Source organism: Pelophylax lessonae, assembly GCF_965119305.1.
Source record: "Pelophylax lessonae genome assembly, chromosome: 4".
NCBI lineage: Eukaryota > Metazoa > Chordata > Amphibia > Anura > Ranidae > Pelophylax > Pelophylax lessonae.
Window position 1 is genome coordinate 449,911,788 of NC_138771.1, and position 18,874 is coordinate 449,930,661.

At 48.6% G+C, this 18,874-nt stretch overlaps 1 protein-coding gene across 1 annotated transcript in view; it reads left to right on the plus strand.

The window, feature by feature from the left end:
- Positions 1 to 18,874, plus strand: part of LOC309552694 (E3 ubiquitin-protein ligase RNF213-like) — a gene marked incomplete at its 5' end in the record, with an annotated part of 1,269,694 nt that overhangs the window by 1,029,423 nt on the left and 221,397 nt on the right. The window contains one exon of the mRNA XM_082253620.1: positions 7,898 to 8,107. Coding sequence (XP_082109746.1) covers positions 7,898 to 8,107 — 210 coding nt within the window. The remainder of the gene's footprint in view (positions 1 to 7,897; positions 8,108 to 18,874) is intronic.

Sequence of the window (18,874 nt, forward strand, 5' to 3'; positions counted from 1 at the left end):
TGCTATGTAAGTTTGAAGGGTTGTATCATCACATTAACATATTTAATATCTTAGTCTAGTGGATGTCTTTTTGTGGTTTTATTTTTGGGTAACTTGGATGGGGTGCAGGGTAGTACGGGAAACTCCCGGGTAACTAACAGAAACAGGAGGACATACTTTTCTAGAATTGGAAATTCAGGTACAAATCTCCCACAAGAGACTAAAGGGAGCTAACAGTATGAACCTCTCAGGAGAACATCTATTTAGCTCAAACTTAGTGCACAGTCTCTCCATGAAAACTAGAGGGGGCTGGTTGGTATGTACCTCTCAGGAGAGGAACTACATAGCCTAGTAATCCTAATAGTGCACAGTTAACAGGATCTTGCTGTAAAACAGTACTTGCTGGGAGCAGCTGTGCCCGTTAAGCTTCCTCCAGGTGCCTTCTAGTGAAGCAATATTGACTGGATCCTTAAGCGAAGTCTGGGGTGTAGACAAACTACCAGATGTAAGCCCCCCTGGCTCTGCCACAGTCAGGATCTCATTGAACCACAGCTTATACAAACGACTTGAGGTAGGGGGTAGCCCCCCAACCTGGACAGGTTGAATCCCTTCAACAAGAAGAAACTGCTGTTCTAAAGCTCAGACTATTTTTGTACTCCTCCCCAGGGATTGACTGCAGCACCATAAATATGTATGCTGCCCATTTGCTTTGCTCCACTCCTATCTTTCCCAACTTTCCAGAAGGCTGGTGAAAACAATCAAACATGCAGCCTGTGAAATCCAGAACAGCTAAAATAAATCAACAACTGCTCCAATGATTACAGAGGAGCCAAAAATAACTAAATTTACCTAACATCCTAGCAACCTACACATACATGCACTCACATATATTCACATTCATACACTCACACCCACATACATACTGTACATGCATTCACATACATACACTCACACCCGCATGCATACATGCACTTATATTCTGTACATACACACACTCCCACCCACATAAATACATATGCCCACAGTCATATATACACTCACATGCATATATACACACACACATACATACACACCAACATTTACTGTACCTGGCTGACCCAAGTCTTTTTTTCCAAAGCTCACTTCAGTTTAAGTGAAACCTACCACAACATGTTTCTTTACAGCATGGCATAATAAACATTGGGAGGCAGATCAGGGACTGGGGGAGCAGGGCAGATACATCTTTCCCTCTATCCTGTGACTTATACATGCTGGCCTGGGGTGAGCTCTGGAAAATACTGAGGGGTAGATATTGATTTGTTCTGAGGGCTGCAGCTCACCTACAGCCAGTTGAGTTCTTTTTAAAGTTTTTCTGGCATGTGATGAGGAGGAAGCAGCTTGCCACATTGCATGACAACACTGCAACATGGCAGCTGACCCTACTGCCTCCCCTCTCCCAATCCCTCTTGGGGTCCTACCTGTTGCATTACAGCAGAAACATCTTTTACAGTTCCCAAAACAATGTCAATGTCCCATGTGGAGCCTAACAAAAAGAGGTTCATTTACAGAGTAGTTCTGTTACAGTGTACAAAAACAAAGGCAAGGAGTTGCAACTCCCATTTTGCCTTGACATTTTATTTTTAAAGCATAGGAAAAGGTTCTCTGTTTACAGGTGTCAAACAGAATAGAAAGGAAAATATCCCAGATGGGGACACAGACAGCAATAAAAACTTTAATTTCTGAGAGAAGCAGGAAAGGTTACACTATTCCTCACCTTCTGTCCAGATGAAAGGTGCCGTACAGGATATTAAGTTAGAGAAAATCTCTGCAAATGAGATACAGTAAGCACTTAAAAAACTGAAAAAGGGGGGGGCGTGGCCTGAAGACCTATGTGAGCGGACGTTTTCTAGAGAGGCTCTCCCGGCGGATCTCCGTTTAAGCTATCCTGTGGCTCCAAACTCGAGCGATACCCTTACCCCCGACCGCCGGTGGACACCGCCATCCAGCCCTGGCCATGTCTCCGCCGAAACGGCCATCCGAAGCGGCGGCTAAGCTGGAGAAGTTTCGGCGCCAGGAGGTGAGCGGCGTGGCCCAAAATGGCGGACCGTCCCAGCCAGCTCCTGCTGCAACGGCTCAGGCTGCGGACCAGGCAGTCATTCTGGCTGCCATCACGGATTGCAAGGCGTCCCTTACCACTAAAATAGAGGAGATAAAGGTGGACATATCTTTACTCAGGCAGGACTTTCAAAAGTTGCGGGGCAGGATGTCGGAAGCCGAGGGACGGCTCTCCAGAGTGGAGGATGATTTACCCCCCATACAGAACGCTGCTGAACAGGCCGCCAGGGATATACAGTTCTTGCTACATAAACAGGATGATCTGGAGAACAGAGCCCGGCGTAATAACGTTCGTTTTATTGGCTTGCCGGAGGCTGCGGAGGGGTCGTCCCCTGCCACGTTCCTGGAAGATCTACTGGTTAAATCATACGGCAGGGAGGCATTCTCACAGGCCTTTGTTGTGGAACGGGCGCACCGAATGCCAGCAAAAAAGCCGCCCCCAGGTGCACCTCCCCGGGTCTTTATTGCCAGATTCATGAACATTCGGGACAGGGATGCGGTGCTCCGGCTATCCAGGGAGCGGGGGAATATCCCACTGGACAACCATAACATCATGGCGTTCCCGGACTTCTCGGCGGAAGTCCAGAAGCAGCGTAGCCAGTTTGGAGAAGTCAAGAGGCGCCTTAGGACCCGCAACCTCAAGTATGCGATGTTATATCCGGCCAGGCTACGAGTGGTTGGAGAGGATAGGGTACATTTTTTTGAAGACCCTGACGCGGCGATAGCCTGGCTGGATCGTCTGCCGTGAGCGGTGAGTCTGTTGCCTCTTCCCCGCCCCTGGGTACATTGGAAGACTGTACGTTCTCCAGTCTGAACTGCCCTGATGATTCTCCCTTTGCTTCTCGCCCCCTTCACCTGCCCTACATGCCTTGGAAGTTCGTGGTGGCACTCCCTCTGTTCCCCTGACACACTAGTATTTTTGGACTGAACTCCTTCGGGGGATGCCTGCTTGCCCTTTTACCTGCCCCCCCCCCCTTTTTTTTCTTTTTTTGCCTCCCCTTGGTCGTACGGACTCTTTTCCCTCCCCCCCCCCCATGGACCTTTTTTCTTTTCTCATCTGTTTTGCCGATACAGACTTTTTTTTTTTTTTTTTTTCTCTTCTATATTTGACTTCCGGCCGGGAGGTCTCTATGCCCATCATGGGTGCTGTGAACCCTCGTTGTCATACTTTGTGCTCACTGATGTGTTCCAGAAATGGGACCCCTCTTCGGAGATTGTTCGCCCCCACGGGCTCGTGGTGCTCTGGTTGGTCCTGGGGGGCTTCGCCTTTTGGTGGAACTACCCGGGGCGGCCGGTCACTGCTGCCCGTGGACTGTTTGGTTTTGGGATTGATGCTCACACAAGTTGGGGTGTGTGTTGGGCTGGGTGGGGGGTGGGGGTTTATGTTTATTGAGTTATGCTATGTGATTTGTGTACTGACATGTATTTGCACTACCCTGTATTTTCGCACTGTTTGGTTGAACTCCTGGATTTCAGGCCATGGGCGGCGGGTGCGGTTTACACTTGTCCTGGGTTGCTGTCCACATCCTGTGCCACGGCATGTTCTCTCCTCCTTGATGTTATGGCAGGGCTGACCTTTCTTACGTGGAACGTGCGGGGCATCCGAGACAAGGTCAAGCGCACGGTTATCCTGTCCTACCTCAAGGAACAGAGGGCAGATGTCATTGCACTAGTTGAAACGCATGCTGAGGGAAACTTGCTTGGGGCCATCCGCAGACCGTGGGTCGGCTGGGCTTTTCATGCGTCGCATTCCTCTCATTCGAGGGGTGTGTCGTTGCTGGTCTCCCGGTCTGTGGCTTTCGCAGTAAAGGAGGTGGTGACGGACCCCATGGGTAGGTATGTCTTTGTGGCTGGAGCTATGGGGGGGAATGACATACTTCTCTTAGCCTGGTACTTTCCTCCCCCCTTTAGTGCTACCCTCCTGACGGAGGGCATGATGTTTATGGCAAGATACCCCTCGGTTCCTGCAGTCTGGATGGGGGACTTTAATACGGTCTCCAATCCGTTTCTGGATAGGGTGGGTGCCCCGGGCTCCCCACCCTGCCCGGATAGAGCCACACGCTTTCATAGATTGTTGACCAGCTGTCACCTCTTTGACTCGTGGAGGTGTTTACATCCCACTACACGGGCCTACTCGTGCTTTTCCACGACCCACTCCACCATGTCTAGGATTGATGGTATATGGATCTCCCAGGCCCTTCTGCCCAAGCTTCTGGGCGCCCGTTTTGGCCCGAGACTGCTCTCGGACCACGCCCCGTATATGGCTACTCTGTCCCCGCTTACCACCCCTCCCCAGAGACATTGGCGCTTAAATCCCTTTTGGCTCAAGACTATCCCGGACATTGACTCCTTGACGACAGAATGGGACTTTTTTTTCAGCTCCAACTCTGACACTGCTTCCGCGTTGTCGGTGTGGGAGGCCTTCAAGGGCCATGCACGTTTACTTTTGACGTCGCGTATTGCTCGACATCGCAGGGCGTCGCGGACCGACCTTCTTGCTGCTGAACGTCAATTGGCTGAACTGGAGGCTGAATATGCCGGCTCTCCGACGCCGGACGCACTTTCTCAACTCAAATTACGGTCTAGGGCCCTGGACCATATGTTCCAGGAACGGGCTAATCATAAATTATTTTTCGGCCGTCAACGTATTTTTGAGCATGGTGAGCGATCGGGCAAATTGCTTGCCTATTTGGCACATATGAACGATAGACCGCCCGTGGTGATTACACTTCACCCCTCGGTGCTGGGGGACTCCTCGGATCCAGCGGCTGTGGCGGAGCTCTTTGCTTCGTATTTTAGCGAGGTTTATTCCTCTAAGGTGGATTATGATCCGTTGGATCTGACCAGTTTGCTGGATACCCTGGAGTTCCCTGCACTGACCCCTGAACAGGTTGCGGTGCTTGAGGCCCCGATTTCTCGGACCGAGATAGTCTCTGCCATTTCTAGTTTTGCTAGGGCTAAAGCGCCTGGATCTGATGGCCTCCCCATCGAGTTTTATTTGCAGTATTCGGAGTCCTTGACCTCCCGTCTGCTCGCGGTGTTTGAGGCGGCATTTGAGTTGGGCTCTTTACCTGCCTCGATGTGTGAGGCACTGATCATTTTGCTCCCCAAGCCTGGCAAGGATCCCCGGTATCCGGATTCCTACAGGCCCATCTCCCTGTTACAGTGCGGTGTTAAAATCCTGGCCAAGGTACTTGCCCTTAGACTCAACGTAGTGATCCTCTCCTTGGTACACCCCGATCAGACGGGATTCATGCCGGCCAAGAATACGGCCTTCAACACCAGGCGCTTGTTCATGAACATGCAGGCCCCCCATGACTGTGTCGGTACCAGGGTGGTTGTGACTTTGGATGCCGCCAAGGCCTTTGATTCTGTCGAGTGGTCGTACCTGTGGCAATGTCTCCGTAAATTTGGGTTCGGTCCGAAGTTCATTAAGTGGCTTACAGTGTTATACAGTCAACCTCGGGCTCGGGTGGTGGCCAATGGCTGGACTTCTAGGTCCTTTCCTCTTTCTCGAGGTACGCGTCAGGGGTGTCCCGTCTCCCCACTGCTGTATGCCCTGGCGGTCGAGCCACTTGCGATGGCCCTCCGGGCGGACCCAGGCATAAAGGGTCTCCGCCGCGGGGACCTTGAGGAGCGTGTTGGGCTGTACGCAGACGACATGATCCTGTACCTGGCGGACTCCGGGCCCTCTTTGAGGCGTGCCCTGGAGGTCATACAGCGGTTCGGGAGATTTTCTGGCCTGACGGTCAATTGGGACAAGTCCCTTGTCCTTCCTATAGACAGTTTCCCCCCAGCAGCTGACCAAGCGTCGCTCCCCCTGTCGCGGGTGTCGGAATTCAAGCATCTTGGGGTCCGGGTGACTAGATCCCTTCCTGACTATATCCCGTTAAATATTGAACCCCTCTTTGCCTTGGTCAAGGACAAAACACAAGTTTGGGCTAGGCTACCCTTGGGCGTCATGGGCAGGGTGGGCCTGGTAAAGATGATCCTGCTCCCCAAAATCCTATACCTGCTGTGGCACTCTCCAGTTTATATTCCATATAGATACTTTATGACTCTAGAGAGCCTGCTGAGATCATTTATTTGGGGCTCCTCCAGACACAAGCTGTCCTGGAGGCACACCCAGAAACCGACCAAGTTGGGGGGCCTGGCGGTTCCTGAATTGGCAAGGTATTACCTGGCTGCCCAATTATCGCATTTCTTTCATCTGGATAAACAGGACTCGGACAGGTATATGGCGCTGGTCTGCAGAGGTGCGGAGTCGCGGCTCCCTCACCCGTTCTGTGATGTCCTTAGAGGAGTTGCTGGGTCTACCCCTGTGGCTCCTCGGGGAGGTCTCCTGTTCCATCATAGGCGGGTCTGGGACCTGGCGATGTCCAGAACCGGGGATGCAACGTTGCATTCCATGACTCCCTTGTGGTTTAATCGTCAGCTGCCGGAGCTCCTCCATATCCCTGATCCTGGGGTGTGGATTCGTAGGGGTATATATTTGCTGTCCCATGTTGTTTCTGCTGGGTCTGTTAAGTCTTTTAGCCTACTCCAGGAGGAGTTCCAACTCCCGGCATTCATGCACTTTTACTATTTGCAGTTGTCCCACGCTTTGAGAGGACAATTTGCCCATGCCATCCCGGACTTACCGTCAGTTGACATACTTGAGGTGATCAGGGGCCAGGAACACCGCAAACTCATATCATTGCTCTATGAAATGTTAGGCACCAAGCGGGTGACTGCCCTGGCATATGGGGTGCGGGAGTCCTGGGTGGGCGATGCTGGGGAGCTGGGGGACGAGGAGTGGGACGAGGCCTTGGAAGCTTGCACCTTGGTCTCTCCTAAATTGTCGGACCGGCTAACTCAGATCTATATTGTCCACAGATCGTATCTTACCCCTGTGCGACTGGCTCGATTTGACTCCTCCCGCTCCTCTGCATGCCCTAGGTGTTCTCACTCCCCGGGCACCTTCGGGCACATGATTTGGTCCTGCTCGGACGTGCAGGGATTTTGGACGCAGGTTGTCCGGTTCCTGCATGACCGTATGGGATGCCCGACTACCCTGGACCCCAAGCTGTGCCTACTTGGGATTTTTCCCGAGTCTGACGCGGACAAACATATGGTTCAATTTCTCCGGGAGACCCTGTTTGCTGCTAGGAAAGTAATAGCCCTGAAATGGATGCAGCCTGTGTCCCCTACCCTTGAGGCTTGGAAGGCAGTGGTGAGCGCTACTCTCCCTTTCAAGAAGATCATGTATGCTAATAGGGGTTGCCCCAAAAGGTACAACAACATATGGGATAGGTGGCTGGAGGCCCCTGACACATGTCAGACTTAAGAAACAGGGGATACTGCACGTATACGCTTTGACACAGCGACTGGTTTCTGGACCTGCGCCCATGGTCTCTACTGTGTGTTGGACTGTGATGGATAGTCTTTGATTACAACCCGTCAAGTGTATTGTTATCTTATTGTTTGACTCTTATGCCTTGTACTTTTTGCCCAGTGTGAGGCCTGCATTTTTTTTGATTATGTACTCCTGTACTTGTGCAAATGTCTGACGGTATTTTTTCTTTTGTATGTTTATATGTCATGTTTAACTCAATAAACGTTTGTTTGGTTCAAAAAAAAAAAAAACTGAAAAAGGTTCTAACCCATATTCATTCTACACAAAACAGAAAAAGTAAGGTTTTTGGCTGAAGCTAACACAGTGAAAAAATCCCATAAGTAAAGAAACTACCACATGATGAAAATCCCTGTAATTCTATGGAACAAGGAAACATCTTGCCCTGTTTTTATAGCTTTATTCTATAAAGTATTTCTATTTGTGTTATAGGTCATGGAGTTTGCACTTTCTTCCTGCATTGAAGAGTTAAGGTCTTTAAGAAGAACTACTGAACTGCCACTTCCATTGGTCCATATTGGATACAGTATATTTCAGCACCGACTGCAAAATTTAAGCAGGATTTTAATCATCAATCCATCAGTGTTGCAGCACCTTTTTGAAAAGATTAAAGATCCAAATCAAATGAAGAAAAATGAGATGGTAAAGCTAATTCAACACACCAGATTATTAATATTCTTTCTTACTGTTATATATATATATATATATATATATATATATATATATATATATATATTATTTATACCAGCTGAACATATTACAATTGTATAATTTACAATTAATTTACAATTGTATAATAAAAAGATTAAAACAGAAAATTGTATAATGTAACAAGAAAATGGACAGAAAAGCTGGTATAATTTAGAACAGGGGCCCTCAAACTTTCTAAACAAAGAACAAGATTACTGTCCTTTAGACCGTAAGAGGGCCAGACTGTTGCCAGTGGAAAATGCTCTGGTGTCAGTGGTCAGTGGCAGTGAACAAAGTCTCAGATTCAATGGTCAGTTAGAGTAAAAATGCCCCAGGCTTGGTGAGCAGTAGGACTAATAAATGGCCTAGAACCTTTGCTGAGTGTGAGGAGGAAAAATGGCCCATTGTTTGTTCCAGTGGAAAACATAGTGCTCCATCGTTGGTATTATTTGAAATTAATAATGCCCCATCGCTAATGTCAATGTGAGGAAGAATCCTCCATTGTTTGCATCAGTGGAAGGAATAATGCCCCTTTGTCTGTGTCAGTGGGAAGAATAATGCCCCATCATTGGTGTCAGTGGAAAAAGTAGTGCCCCATTGTTGATGTCAGCGGGAGGACTAGAGGTCCATCTTTGGTGTTAGTGGGAGAAATGGTGCCCCAAGGGCCGTTTAAAGGCAATCAAAGGGCCACAGTTTGGAGTCCACTGATTTAGAGAAACCAATCAGATTCATAGCATTCTGCATGATACATTTAAAGAGCCTCTGAGCTGACTGTTGGATGCCTACACAGTCCTATATTGTAAGTAGTATTTCTCTTACGTCCTCTGACAGTCGCCGCCCACTTATACAATCTTCACAATTGGGTATTGGCGCCCTCCGCAGGAGCAAGCTAGGCAGTAACTTTGTTAGTAAAAACAAACTTTTACATATAGACACACCTACAGGGGGCCGTCCCTCTAGCCAATATCCCTCAGCCAGTACCACTCTAATCCAGTTTTCTGCTGCCTAGCATCAAGAGTAGGCTAGGTTTCCTTGCTGTGACCTAGTGTCTCAGTTTTCTTCCTATTTTTTTCTGAAAAGTATTTTTTCTTTTACAAATAACTTTTTATTTCTCTCACCTGCGCTAGTTAGTCAGAATTTGGAGGACTACAAGCGTTTGCAGAGCTGGGCCTCGCACTGGTTAATATTGAACCTTATGGAGTCCCAGCCTGCCATCAAGCGTCGCAGGTAGGGTTGAGCGGACACCTAGATGTCCGTGTTCGACGGGTTCGGCCGAACTTGCTCTGCAAACAAATGTGGATAGGGAAATAACTTAAAACAACAAACAAAAAAACAGAAAAATATAACAATGTTCTTCATCTCTGAAGGACGAGGCCCATATGAAGTAGGAGGGAGGTTGAGGTGGTGGTGGATGTGGCGGTGTCATAGGCGTGCGCACAGGGTGTGCCGGGTGTGCCTGGGCACACCCTAATCACCTAGGGCACATAGCATTATCACTCTGTTTGCCAGTGAGGAGATGGGAAAGATCTCCCTCAGACCTGCTCTGCTCTATTTCTCTTTGCCAGCAGGGAGAGTAATGTATCGGGGCCATGTACATGTAGGCAAACACATGCATGTGTATTTCAACTTTGGGGTGCACACCCTAATGCAATAGGCTGCGCACACCTATGGGCGGTGTAGGTGGAAGCGGCGGTGGAGGAGGACCAGGGCCGGATTAAGAGCATCATGGGCTTGGTGCTGAGGATTTTGAAGGGCCTTAAGGGCCGTGCCTTGGCATGCACCCAGAGGAGGAAGGGTGCAGCCATGCATGCCTAATTCAACATGGGATGCTGTCTCTGAAGCCCATAAACACATCCATGCATCGGCAACTGTCCCTCCTTGTCCGGCCTTCACGCTGTGTGGGGAGGTTCTGAGGGTGCTGCCTGGGGAAGCGAGCATAGAAGCCAGACTTCTGTGTTTACAAGTGACAGAAGAGCGGTAACAGTGAATATGGCCAACCCGGGCCTATATAAAAGGTAGGGGCCTGGAGCTGCAGCTCCAATAGCCCCTATGTTAATCTGGCCCTGAGGAGGAGGACGAGGTAGCCAACACTGCTTCTTTTCACAAATTTTAAATGAGGGTACACCCCAAAAGAGTGAGAAAGAGCAAAAATGGAACAATGGGTGGGTAAGGTCAGTATCCATTGCTATTCTGCATAAGGTACGGAAAAGTCCCGTGGGATCCATGCCTGGTTCATTTTAATGAACGTGAGCTTGTCCACATTGTCTCTGGACAGGCGGCTGCGCTTGTCTGTTATAACGCCCCCAGCCGTGCTAAATACCCGTTCAGATAATACACTGGCTGCAGGGCACGCCAGCACCTCCAAGGCGTAAAGGGCAAGCTCAGGCCATGTGCCCAATTGGAGACCCAGAAGTTGAAGGGGGCAGACCCGTCATTCACTACATGTAGGCGTGTGCACACATACTGCTCCACCATGTTGGTAAAATGCTGCCTCCTGCTAAGACGTTCCATCTGAGCTGCTGGTGCTGCTGTTTGTTGTGGCGTGCTGACAAAGCTTTTCCACATTTCGGCCATGCTAACCCTGCCTTCTGAGGTGCTGGCGGTGCCCTGGTTGCGTTGGCGACCTCCTCCTCCTCTGCCTTGTGCTTCCACTGTGGCCCCGCTGTCAGATGGGAATGCCAGCAGCATGGCGTCTACCAGCGTGCGCTTGTACTCGCGCATCTTGCGATCGCGCTCCAGTGAGTGAATTAAGGACGGTACGTTGTCCTTGTAACGGGGATCCAGCAGCGTGGCCACCCAGTAATCAGCACAAGTTAGAATGTGGGCAACTCGGCGGTCGTTGTGGAGACACTGCAGCATGTAATCGCTCATGTGTGCCAGGCTGCCCAGAGGCAACGAAAGGCTGTCCTCTGTGGGAGGTGTATCGTCCGTGTCCTCTGTATCCCCCCAGCCACGCACCAGTGATGGCCATGAGCTGGCCTGGGTGCCACCCTGCTGTGAACATGGTTCCATCTCCTCCTCCAGCTCCTCCTCCTCCTCATCCTCCTCATCCTCCAGAACTGTGCCCCTGCTGGACAATTGCGTCCCTGGCGTTTGCGTGTGCAGGAACCCACCCTCGGAGCCCCTTGCGAATGACTGCCCTGAAAGCCTTGGAAATGTTACCTCTTCATCCTCCTCCTCCTCCTCATCCTGTGCCACATCCTCTTCCATCATCGCCCGAATTGTTTTTTCAAGGAGGCATAGAAGTGGGATAGTTAAGCTGAGAACGGCGTCATTGCCACTGGCCATGTTGGTGGAGTACTCAAAACAGCGCAACAAGGCACACAGGTCTCACATGGAGGCCCAGTTATTGGTGGTGAAGTGGTGCTGTTCCGCAGAGCGACTCACGCGTGCGTGCTGCAGCTGAAACTCCACTATGGCCTGCTGCTGCTCGCACAGTCTTTCCAGCATGTGCAAGGTGGAGTTCCACCTTGTGGGCACGTCACATATGAGGCGGTGAGCGGGAAGGCCGAAGTTACGCTGCAGCGCTGCCAGGCGAGCAGCAGCAGGGTGAGAACGCCGAAAGTGCGCACAAACGGCCCGCACTTTCTGCAGCAGCTCTGACATATCGGGGTAGTTTTTAAGGAACCTCTGCACCACCAAATTCAGCACATGCGCCAGGCAAGGGATGTGCGTCAAACCGGCTAGGCCCAGAGCTGCTATGAGATTTCGCCCGTTATCGCACACCACCAGGCCGGGCTTGAGGCTCGCTGGCAGCAACCACTCATTTGTCTGCTGTTCCATGCTCCTCCACAACTCCTGCGCGGTGTGTGGTTTGTCCCCCAAACAGGCAAGTTGTAAAACTGCCTGCTGTCGTTTACCCCTGGCCGTGCTGAAGTTGGTGGTGAAGGTGTTACGCTGTCCGGATGAGGAGGCGGTAGAGGATGAGGAAGCGGAGTAGGAGGAGTTAGGAACAGGAGGCAAACTGAAGCGCCCTGCAATCCTCGGTGGTGGAAGGACATGCGCCAAATTGCTATCCGCCTCAGGCCCATCCGCCACTGCATTTACCCAGTGTGCCGTTAGGGAGATATAACGCCCCTGACCGTGCTTACTGGTCCACGTATCCGTAGTTAGGTGGACCTTGGCACAGATGGCGTTGCGCAGTGCACACCTGATATTTTCCCCCACTTGGTTGTGCAGGGAAGGGATGGCTTGCCTGGAAAAGTAGTGGCGGCTGGGCACGACGTACTGTGGGACAGCCACCGACATAAGGTTTTTAAAACTGTGCGTCTCCACCAGACGGAATGACAGCATTTCAAAGGCCAATAATTTTGAAATGCTGGCATTCAGGGCCAGGGATCGCGGATGGGTAGGGGGGTACTTCCTCTTCCTCTCAAGTGTTTGGGAGATGGAAAGCTGAACGCTTCCACGGGACATTGTGGAGATGGTTGTTGGTGACCCAGGTGGTGGTGTTGCTGACAGATCGTCTGTTTGCGGGGTGGCAGGTGCCGGTATCACTACAGATGTGGCTGGAGCGGCCGAGACTGCAGCAGAAGAGGAAGCAGGATGAGCCAGAGACGTTTCTTGGTTTTGAAGGTGTGTACTCCACTGCAGCTCGTGCTTTGCACTTAGATGCCTGATCATGCAGGTTGTGCTCAGGTTGAGAAGGTTTATGCCTCGCTTCAAGCTCTGATTGCACAGGGTGCAAACCACTCGTGTCCTGTCATCAGCACATTTTCTAAAGAACTTCCACGCTAGAGAACTCCTTTGAGCTGACTTTGGTGCGCTCGTTCCCTTGCTGCGTTGGGCAGTAGCGGGCGTAGTGTCTAGGGCACGGCCGCTCCGCTTCTGCACCCTGCTCCCTCTTCTGCTGTGCTGGTGGCTCTGTGCGACCACCGCCTCTTCCTCCAAACTACTCAGGTCACCTGCATGACGTTCATTCCATGTGGGGTCGAGGACCTCATCGTCCTCCACATCATCTTCCACCCAGTCTTCACCCCTGCCCTCCTTGTCGGTCTCCACAATGCTGAACGCCGCAGCAGTTGGCACCTGCGTTTCGTCATCATCGGAGACGTGCTGCGATGATCCTTGCATGTACTCATCTTGAGAAATAAGTGGTTGGGCATCGCTGCACTCAATCTCTTCCACTTCTGGGGCAGGGCTAGGTGGATGGCCCTGGGAAACCCTGCTGACAGAGTCCTCAAAAAGAATAAGAGACTGCTGTATGGCTTGGGGCTCAGACTGCTGGCCTGATTTGCAAGGGGGTGAGGTGAAAGACGGTTGGACATTGGCTGCAGGTGCCAACTCTGACCTTTCTGCAGTAGACTGGGTGGGAGACAATGTGAAGGAACTGGAGGCACTGTCAGCAGCAAACCAATCTACTATCGCCTCAACTTGTTCTGGCCTCATCACTTCTAGGGGCGTTTGATGCCCTACCAAATACTGATGCAGGTTCTGTCGCCTACTCACACTTGAGGAAGGTGTTTCACTTGTGCGTGTAGCTGGCACAGATCGACCACGTCCTCTCCTTGCAACAGGAGCTCTACCAGCAGCACCACGACCCAGGCCACGGCCCTTATTTGACGGTCTCCTCATATTTCTGTAATTTAAGATCTTGCCCTAGAAAGGTTTTTATTGAATAGCGGAATAGGAAATATGATCCAAAAAAGTGTATGTATCTCGCACGTACAAAACCACACTAGGCCCCAATTACTATTGTTTCTACCCCTAAAAGGATGGATGAGGAGTAGGAGGAGTATGGAACAGACAGCACCCTCAAATCTTCAGAAGTATGAGATGAACCCCAAAAACTTGGAAAGGTGGATCTCACACGTACCGACACAGACTATCCCGCAATTCAATTGATCCTCAAAGGTTTTTATTGAATAGCGGAATAGGAAATATGATCAAAAAAAGTGTATGTATCTCGCACGTACACAACCACACTAGGCCCCAATTACTATTGTTTGTACCCCTAAAAGGATGGTTGAGCAGTAGGAGCAGGAGTATGGAACAGGCAGCACCCTCAAATCTTCAGAAGTATGAGATGAACCCCAACAACTTGGAAAGGTGGATCTCACACGTACCGACACAGACTATCTCGCAATTGAATTGATCCCCAAAGGTTTTAATTGAATAGCGGAATAGAAAATATGATCAAAAAGAAAGTGTATGTATCTCGCACGTACACCACCACACTAGGCCCCAACTACTATTGTTTGTACTCCTAAAAGGATGGTTGAGCAGTAGGAGGAGGAGTATGGAACAGGCAGCACCCTCAAATCTTCAGAAGTATGAGATGAACCCCAAAAACTTGGAAAGGTGGATCTCTCTCACACGTACCAACACAGACTATCCCCCAATTTAACTGATCCCCAAAGGTTTTTGATTAAATAGCGGAATAGAAAATATGATCCAAAAAAAGTGTATGTATATCACACGTACACAACCACACTAGGCCCCAATTACTATTGTTTGTACCCCTAAAAGGCTAGATGAGGAGTAGGGGGGGTATGGAACAGGCAGCACCCTCAAACCTTCAGAAGTATGAGATGAACCCCAACAACTTGGAAAGGTGGATCTCTCTCACACGTACCAACACAGACTATCCCCCAATTTAACTGATCCCCAAAGGTTTTTGATTAAATAGCGGAATAGAAAATATGATCCAAAAAAGTGTATGTATATCACACGTACACAACCACACTGGGCCCCAATTACTATTGTTTGTACCCCTAAAAGGCTAGATGAGGAGTAGGGGGAGTATGGAACAGGCAGCACCCTCAAACCTTCAGAAGTATGAGATGAACCCCAACAACTTGGAAAGGTGGATCTCTCTCACACGTACCAACACAGACTATCCCCCAATTTAACTGATCCCCAAAGGTTTTTGATTAAATAGCGGAATAGAAAATATGATCCAAAAAAAGTGTATGTATATCACACGTACACAACCACACTAGGCCCCAATTACTATTGTTTGTACCCCTAAAAGGCTAGATGAGGAGTAGGGGGGGTATGGAACAGGCAGCACCCTCAAACCTTCAGAAGTATGAGATGAACCCCAACAACTTGGAAAGGTGGATCTCTCTCACACGTACCAACACAGACTATCCCCCAATTTAACTGATCCCCAAAGGTTTTTGATTAAATAGCGGAATAGAAAATATGATCCAAAAAAAGTGTATGTATATCACACGTACACAACCACACTAGGCCCCAATTACTATTGTTTGTACCCCTAAAAGGCTAGGAGTAGGGGGAGTATGGAACAGGCAGCACCCTCAAACCTTCAGAAGTATGAGATGAACCCCAACAACTTGGAAAGGTGGATCTCTCTCACACGTACCAACACAGACTATCCCCCAATTTAACTGATCCCCAAAGGTTTTTGATTAAATAGCGGAATAGAAAATATGATCCAAAAAAAGTGTATGTATATCACACGTACACAACCACACTAGGCCCCAATTACTATTGTTTGTACCCCTAAAAGGCTAGATGAGGAGTAGGGGGGGTATGGAACAGGCAGCACCCTCAAACCTTCAGAAGTATGAGATGAACCCCAACAACTTGGAAAGGTGGATCTCTCTCACACGTACCAACACAGACTATCCCCCAATTTAACTGATCCCCAAAGGTTTTTGATTAAATAGCGGAATAGAAAATATGATCCAAAAAAAGTGTATGTATATCACACGTACACAACCACACTAGGCCCCAATTACTATTGTTTGTACCCCTAAAAGGCTAGATGAGGAGTAGGGGGGGTATGGAACAGGCAGCACCCTCAAACCTTCAGAAGTATGAGATGAACCCCAACAACTTGGAAAGGTGGATCTCTCTCACACGTACCAACACAGACTATCCCCCAATTTAACTGATCCCCAAAGGTTTTTGATTAAATAGCGGAATAGAAAATATGATCCAAAAAAAGTGTATGTATATCACACGTACACAACCACACTAGGCCCCAATTACTATTGTTTGTACCCCTAAAAGGCTAGGAGTAGGGGGAGTATGGAACAGGCAGCACCCTCAAACCTTCAGAAGTATGAGATGAACCCCAACAACTTGGAAAGGTGGATCTCTCTCACACGTACCAACACAGACTATCCCCCAATTTAACTGATCCCCAATGGTTTTTGATTAAATAGCGGAATAGAAAATATGATCCAAAAAAAGTGTATGTATATCACACGTACACAACCACACTAGGCCCCAATTACTATTGTTTGTACCCCTAAAAGGCTAGATGAGGAGTAGGGGGGGTATGGAACAGGCAGCACCCTCAAATCTTCAGAAGTATGAGATGAACCCCAAAAACTTGGAAAGGTGGATCTCTCTCACACGTACCAACACAGACTATCCCCCAATTTAACTGATCCCCAAAGGTTTTTGATTAAATAGCGGAATAGAAAATATGATCCAAAAAAAGTGTATGTATATCACACGTACACAACCACACTGGGCCCCAATTACTATTGTTTGTACCCCTAAAAGGCTAGATGAGGAGTAGGGGGAGTATGGAACAGGCAGCACCCTCAAACCTTCAGAAGTATGAGATGAACCCCAACAACTTGGAAAGGTGGATCTCTCTCACACGTACCAACACAGACTATCCCCCAATTTAACTGATCCCCAAAGGTTTTTGATTAAATAGCGGAATAGAAAATATGATCCAAAAAAAGTGTATGTATATCACATGTACACAACCACACTAGGCCCCAATTACTATTGTTTGTACCCCTAAAAGGCTAGATGAGGAGTAGGGGGGGTATGGAACAGGCAGCACCCTCAAACCTTCAGAAGTATGAGATGAACCCCAACAACTTGGAAAGGTGGATCTCTCTCACACGTACCAACACAGACTATCCCCCAATTTAACTGATCCCCAAAGGTTTTTGATTAAATAGCGGAATAGAAAATATGATCCAAAAAAAGTGTATGTATATCACACGTACACAACCACACTAGGCCCCAATTACTATTGTTTGTACCCCTAAAAGGCTAGGAGTAGGGGGAGTATGGAACAGGCAGCACCCTCAAACCTTCAGAAGTATGAGATGAACCCCAACAACTTGGAAAGGTGGATCTCTCTCACACGTACCAACACAGACTATCCCCCAATTTAACTGATCCCCAAAGGTTTTTGATTAAATAGCGGAATAGAAAATATGATCCAAAAAAAGTGTATGTATATCACACGTACACAACCACACTAGGCCCCAATTACTATTGTTTGTACCCCTAAAAGGCTAGATGAGGAGTAGGGGGGGTATGGAACAGGCAGCACCCTCAAATCTTCAGAAGTATGAGATGAACCCCAACAACTTGGAAAGGTGGATCTCTCTCACACGTACCAACACAGACTATCCCCCAATTTAACTGATCCCCAAAGGTTTTTGATTAAATAGCGGAATAGAAAATATGATCCAAAAAAAGTGTATGTATATCACACGTACACAACCACACTGGGCCCCAATTACTATTGTTTGTACCCCTAAAAGGCTAGATGAGGAGTAGGGGGAGTATGGAACAGGCAGCACCCTCAAACCTTCAGAAGTATGAGATGAACCCCAACAACTTGGAAAGGTGGATCTCTCTCACACGTACCAACACAGACTATCCCCCAATTTAACTGATCCCCAAAGGTTTTTGATTAAATAGCGGAATAGAAAATATGATCCAAAAAAAGTGTATGTATATCACACGTACACAACCACACTAGGCCCCAATTACTATTGTTTGTACCCCTAAAAGGCTAGATGAGGAGTAGGGGGGGTATGGAACAGGCAGCACCCTCAAACCTTCAGAAGTATGAGATGAACCCCAACAACTTGGAAAGGTGGATCTCTCTCACACGTACCAACACAGACTATCCCCCAATTTAACTGATCCCCAAAGGTTTTTGATTAAATAGCGGAATAGAAAATATGATCCAAAAAAAGTGTATGTATATCACACGTACACAACCACACTAGGCCCCAATTACTATTGTTTGTACCCCTAAAAGGCTAGGAGTAGGGGGAGTATGGAACAGGCAGCACCCTCAAACCTTCAGAAGTATGAGATGAACCCCAACAACTTGGAAAGGTGGATCTCTCTCACACGTACCAACACAGACTATCCCCCAATTTAACTGATCCCCAAAGGTTTTTGATTAAATAGCGGAATAGAAAATATGATCCAAAAAAAGTGTATGTATATCACACGTACACAACCACACTAGGCCCCAATTACTATTGTTTGTACCCCTAAAAGGCTAGATGAGGAGTAGGGGGAGTATGGAACAGGCAGCACCCTCAAATCTTCAGAAGTATGAGATTGTGTTCACTGTACCCCACAAAGATTGAGTTCACTGCACCCCACAATGATTGTGTTCACTGCACCCCACAAAGATTGTGTTCACTGCACCTCACAAAGATTGTGTTCACTGTACCCCCCAAAGATTGTGTTCACTGCACCCCACAAAGATTCTGTTCACTGTACCCCACAAAGATTGTGTTCACTGCACCCTAAAAGGATGTTGTTCACTGCACCCCACAAAGATTGTGTTCACTGCACCCTAAAAGGATGTTGTTCACTGCACCCCAAAAAGATTGTGTTCACTGTACCCCCCCAAAGATTGTGTTCACTGCACCCCACAAAGATTGTGTTCACTGCACCCCAAAAAGATTGTGTTCACTGTACCCCCCAAAGATTGTGTTCACTGCACCCCAAAAAGATTGTGTTCACTGT